Source organism: Palaemon carinicauda, chromosome 33 (assembly GCF_036898095.1).
Source record: "Palaemon carinicauda isolate YSFRI2023 chromosome 33, ASM3689809v2, whole genome shotgun sequence".
Taxonomy (NCBI): Eukaryota; Metazoa; Arthropoda; class Malacostraca; order Decapoda; family Palaemonidae; genus Palaemon; species Palaemon carinicauda.
In genome coordinates this window covers 31,218,541-31,224,540 of record NC_090757.1, presented here as the reverse complement: position 1 = coordinate 31,224,540, position 6,000 = coordinate 31,218,541, and the positions used below count along the sequence as shown (strand labels likewise).

At 39.2% G+C, this 6,000-nt stretch overlaps 1 protein-coding gene across 2 annotated transcripts in view; it reads right to left on the bottom strand.

Moving 5' to 3' along the window:
- The window catches only part of LOC137625917 (transcriptional repressor p66-beta-like), a 517,558-nt gene that overhangs the window by 173,235 nt on the left and 338,323 nt on the right, over positions 1-6,000 (bottom strand). For both annotated transcript variants that reach the window (XM_068356908.1, XM_068356917.1), the window contains exon 4: positions 3,709-3,800. Coding sequence is in view for 1 of the 2 variants with exons in the window: in XM_068356917.1 (XP_068213018.1) it covers positions 3,709-3,716 (8 nt within the window). In the remaining variant the exon portion in view is untranslated. The remainder of the gene's footprint in view (positions 1-3,708; positions 3,801-6,000) is intronic.

Genomic DNA, 6,000 nt, shown 5'->3' with positions numbered 1-6,000 from the left:
CTTCCCCCTACTGAGGGTAAATGTTTTAAGGAATTCTGGTTTTTTTAGTGTGCAATTTACGTTTTCATTCAGTTTATGGGCTGAATATCCTAGCACAGGGAGGATGTTACCTTTCTAGTGATGGTTACTAGCTAAATCATTACAACATATGTTTCAGAAACCAGAGTTCTCCTTTTACCAAGATATAAATACCCAGATTTTTTGCCCATGAAGTTTTTCTACAGTTCCCCTTCAACATTTAAAACAAATAACCAAATTTCCATAAAGAAAATAAACGTTCATTCAGCCAGCTCTTCGTCCTTCGCATTCTTATACGCTTACTCTGCTAGCCATCTCTTACAGGAGAGGAAACCGAGGTGCAGTCACATGGGACGGAACCAAAACACACCGTGTAGCAACAAACAGAACCACGTTTCCTCGTCCAAAAACCTTACAACTTTCCACCCAACTCCTCTCACGCTATACCCTGCTCTCCCCAGCCCCTTCTCCTACCAAAAAAACAGCAATTTTTCCCTAAAATTTTACAAATACAACCAAAAAGATCCCTTCTCGGTGTAGGCAGGCAACACATCCCATCCTCTCACTTTCGCGCGACCTTGAGTGACGACACGCGGCTCGTAAGCGACAAGTGCTCTTTAGCAGCAGGTGGAACGTCGATAAGACTCTTCCCGGTGACGTCACACAGCCATGTGCGCGGTAGGCGAGCACGGCCTTTCTGTTGTCGTTTGTGTTTGTCTGTTGTTACTCACCTCCCTCGCTGTCCTTCCTAAATATTATCTTGTTTTTGGGCTTGTGCTTGTGCCAACAAACCCTGGATGGAATTTCGGGGAGAAGAAACCAGCGTGAGGATAAATATAGACCGGAAAACCTTGTATTTAAATGCCAGCGATAAAATCCAGCAACTGACCTTCACTATGCACAGAGAAAAAAATGTATCCCAATAACCATAAAAAAGCAATTTTTAGCACAAAACTCAAAGCAGTGGCCGAACTAACCGTCGAAACAAATCGATAGACGGATGCCTCTGGAAAAACAAAGCCGTTCGCACCAAACCGCATTTACTGGGCGACAAAAAAAAATGCATCCCTGAGTGCTCGTATGCGCATGTAGTTTTGCATATCATGAGTGTATGCAATCGCCTGCCCGGCTGGGGGAGCTATTGAGGGCTTTCTTTGCGCATGCATGTTTATTGACCGTTTGTGATTTGTGTGTTTGTGTGTGCGTGTGTCACGCCTATTCATGGCCGGGGGATATGTGTCCTTACATGCACGCTGGTAAAGCCATAAGCGTCAGTTTGTCTGTACGTGCCCCTCTGGCGTTCAACAATATCACGTATGCAAATACTTATATATGTATGTAAATATAAATGTAGGGATGCTTATGTGTACCTGTGTAAATTAATGTAAACATGAATATAAGTGAGCTGTTCACTGTATGCATTGATTTATGGGTGAAAACGAATGTGACCATAAAAAATATACATGTTTGATACATTAAGGATAATGTATTAGTACAAATTAATGTAAAATTCAATGTATATGCGATGAAGAATGCAATTGGACCACAGGCACAAAAAAAATGCTGATACTGAGTTATGGACTTCAACAAAAAAGAAAAAAAAAAGAAAAAAAAAATTCTTATTTGCACAGAAAAAAATGTGTCTAGCCACTAGACACAGAATCGGATATGAAAAGAAAGCCGCTCTCTCTCTCTCTCTCTCTCTCTCTCTCTCTCTCTCATTTTTCTTCTTCGGCGGTAGGTCAAGAAGACTATTGATCGAAGATGATCCGCACTTCAGTGAAACGGGGAAAAAAAAAAGTGTAAAGAAGAGGGCGCTAAGAGGAAAAGAGGACAACGCCGATAATAAGATGAAGGTTTCTGCGTAAGGAGGAAAACGAAAAGTGAATGAAGTTGAGGTATAAGAGAGTGGGGGAGGGGGGGGCGTATTACCAACTGTTCTTCTTTCATTTGTGCCTTAAGATTTAATAACTGATGCACTATGTATAGTTTCGCTTTGCATGAATAAATCTATGAATCCAATCAATATCATCATAAAAACCGTCGAATACAATTGCTTAGCGAAATTAATATGCTAAAATAAGGAATAACATATGAAAAGGGATGATGATTAAAAAAAAAATAGATAATTACATGAGGCAGATGCATTTATCAAAATTGAAAACACAGATGACAAAATAATGTAATTGAAACAATAATAATGATAATTTATAGTTATAGTTTATATATGACATTTCTGTTTTTGACGTTGTTAATAGTTTATATAGGACACATCTGTTTTGACGCTGTTACTGTTTTTATAATGATATATCGTTAATCTATTCTTATCATTTATTTATTTCCTTATTTCCTTTCCTCACTGGGCTATTTTTTCAGTTGGAGCCCTTGGGCTTATAGCATCTAGCTTTTCCAACTAGAGTTGTAGCTTGGCTAGTAATTTCCTTTCCTCACTGGGCTATTTTTCCCTGTTGGAGCCCTTGGGCTTATAGCATCTAGCTTTTCCAACTAGGGTTGTAGATTGGCTAGTAATAATAATAATAATAATAATAATAAACTCCTTGCAGCTCGACGACGCCAAAAAAATCGGGCTTATAGCATCTTGCTTTTCCAACTAGAGTTGTAGCTTGGCTAGTAATTTCCTTTCCTCACTGGGCTATTTTTCCCTGTTGGAGCCCTTGGGCTTATAGCATCTAGCTTTTCCAACTAGGGTTGTAGATTGGCTAGTAATAATAATAATAATAATAATAATAATAATAATAATAAACCCTTGCAGCTCGACGACACTAATAATAATAAATTATTAAAAAACCTCTTGCAGCTCGACGACGCCAAAAAATCCTTTGTTTAGCAACAGTCCAGAAGAGAACACAAAGCTAAGAATAAGAAAAGCCCAACGTCACCCTCAGCTCACCGATGAATTCGAAGCCAGCACGCCAAACTCTGCAACACGGGGAGCGAAACCAGTGGGTGACTGACCCTTGATTTCGGAGTGCAACATCACCTATGACCCGATGACGTTACTCCCAGGGTAGAGAAAAGGAGGGGGGCGAGGAAGGGATAAGGTAGAGTACAGATGTGCTTGTGGGGAGGGGGTTCCTGGGCATGTATTCGTATAATAGGTACTTTATTATATATGATGATAATCTTCCTCGGTAGTCAAAGTCATGCAGAAGAATTGTAACAATTTCTATCTAAATGTGTTTGAAAATAATTCATATATATATATATATATATACATATACATGTGTATATATATATATATATATAAACACACACACACACACACACACACATAAATTTCAACTTCAAGAAATTATTCTACGTGTGCCAACATCACAATTCTACATAAACTATCCAGTAAAAAAACATATACATATATGTACATAGAAATATATATATACAAATCTTAAACATCAAGAAATTATTCTACTTATACCAACAACACCATTCTACATAAACTGTGCAGCAAAACACATATACATATATGCACATATAAATGTATATATGTATATACAAATTTCAGCATCAAGAAAATGATTCTACTTGCATCAACATCACTATTCTACATAAACTATAGTAAAACAAAATGCACGCCAAAAAGTAAAAAAAGGTAATACATACCGTGATCCTCCAAAAGATATATAAAAAAAAAAAAAAATGAAAAACGGAACAGGCTTAATCAGTACTCACCGCTGCATGCTGAAAGACGAAGAGGCGCTTCTTCGCCGACGCCAAAATTAAAAAAGTATCTTGAACCGCTGAAGCGTATCACCACTTCACTCCTGAAAGGGCAGATAACCGAAGCGATTACCAACACATCAAAAAAATGAAACTGTAATTAGAGCTCTCCTTCTTTCGATTCCTTGCACTCTTCGCTCCTGAGGAAATGCGTGTGTGTATTGGTTGCACCTGTTAAACAAAAGCCTTTAACACCGGCAACGTTCTCAAATGCATATAGACCCAGCAATCACACACGCACATACACACAACACACCCACAGGAAGAAGTCAACGTATGTGAATAATCCCTCTTTTTTTATCCTTTTTTTTTCCGGAAAAAGGAGTGTGTGCCTGCTGTGTTTTATCTATCGTGCCTGACGAATACCTCGAAGGGCCAAAATGTTTGAAGAGCCCATCGCGTACCTGACCAGCCACAAGCGGGAGTCCTAGACACCACCTACACTGTATCCTTTGCAAGACATTTCAGAACAACCCGTTTCTTTCAGCCCGCGGCGTACCCAGAGTGGAAGTGGTGAGGGAGGGTCCGAAACAAGGGAGAGAGAGAGAGAGGAATTGAGAGGGAGAGAGACACGCAAAGAGAGGGAGAAATATATATAGAGAGAGCTGGTATAGCGGTGCTGAAGTAGGGAGGGGGCCTGGACTGATTGAGGGGAGTGGGAGGAGGGAAAGATGCGAAAGGCCGTGATGGGAGAAGAGGAGGAGGAGGAGGAGAGGGAGGGGGTTATATCATAGGGGTGGGAGTAGGGAGAAGGGTGTCGCCTGGGTGCTCGCTCTCTCTCCCTCGTCTCTTCTGACCCGTTCCAACTCTTTTTACTTGCTCAAGCCAGACTCAATGACACTGAAAATGAGAGTAAGGAAACCTGTGACAATTTCCCTCTGCTTACAGTTAATCGCCCCTGACACGACACTACTCCATAAACACAGAATGACAGCACATAATCCACAGAGAGAAGGCAGGTAAACACAAAAACGCACACACTAGCACACAACGCAAACTTGCCTAAGTGCGAGCATCCAGCCGACTCGCGTCCCCAAGGCAAAGAGCAGAAAAGAGGCCCAGGAACCAGTTTTGGGATGTGTGGCATGACTCCTTTGTCTTGATTTCCTCCACCTACTTTTGCAACCACTGGTGGCATGGCATAATTAACTTTTTTTTTTCATTCATCTCTTTAATTTATGTCCAGTTTCCACGCATGGCATCATACTGTTGTAATAAACTTTTTAAATATTGTTATGAAAAATTAAATGGCAATGCCTAAACATTTAAGAGCATGCTGTACAACTTTGAAAATGAAATTTAACACCTGAGTCAATTGGGCATACGTTCGCTAACACCTGAGTAAATCGGGCATACGTTCACTAAGTCAATGAAGCACAGGAATGAGTGACTCATGGCTGAACTTTCAAGACATTCACACTATAGTAAATAATGCATGTTTAATACGTACACCATAACAACTGGATATATAGAATCACATGAAAGGCTTCTCAGATATTTAAAAAGAAAATAATTCTATTATCTAATGCCAAGAGCTCACAGATCAAGAAACCAGCTACCATTGGAGATATGAACAAACGCGAGCGAAGCGTGCACAATACGCCCGGTTCAATTTCCTGCATTTTAAATGTTTTCTAGATTAATTGAATGTCTTATTAACACTACCTGACGTGGCAAATCATGTTTCTGAAACACATTATCCTCATAAAGCTCTCTCTCTCTCTCTCTCTCTCTCTCTCTCTCTCTCTCTGCAACAACACAGGTCAAAGACTTATAAGTGCCAGAGATAGGCACCTTCTAGTATTTGTGTGCAAGCAATTATTTACAGCATTGAATGATAAAAGGAATGAAGTAAAAATATGTGTCGATCAAAAGGTCAAAATTCCCCATCACCTTTATGGTTCGATATAAAAGAGAGAGAGAGAGAGAGAGAGAGAGAGAGAGAGAGAGAGAGAGAGAGTAATTTAAACAGATTAACAATGACAAATCCTGTAGGAAAAGCGAGACCGAGACTATCAAAGACGAGAACTTCAAGCTTGACGTACATAATAACAATTTCAAGTGTTATTAAGTTTACATAATAACAATTTCAAGTGTTATTAAGTTTACATAATAACAATTCAAGTAAATGCGAATTATTAAGTTTACATAATAACAATTTCAAGTTATTGTGGGAGTTATTAAGTTTACAAAATACAAATCTCAAGTTACTACGAATTATTCAGTTTACATAGAAACAATTTC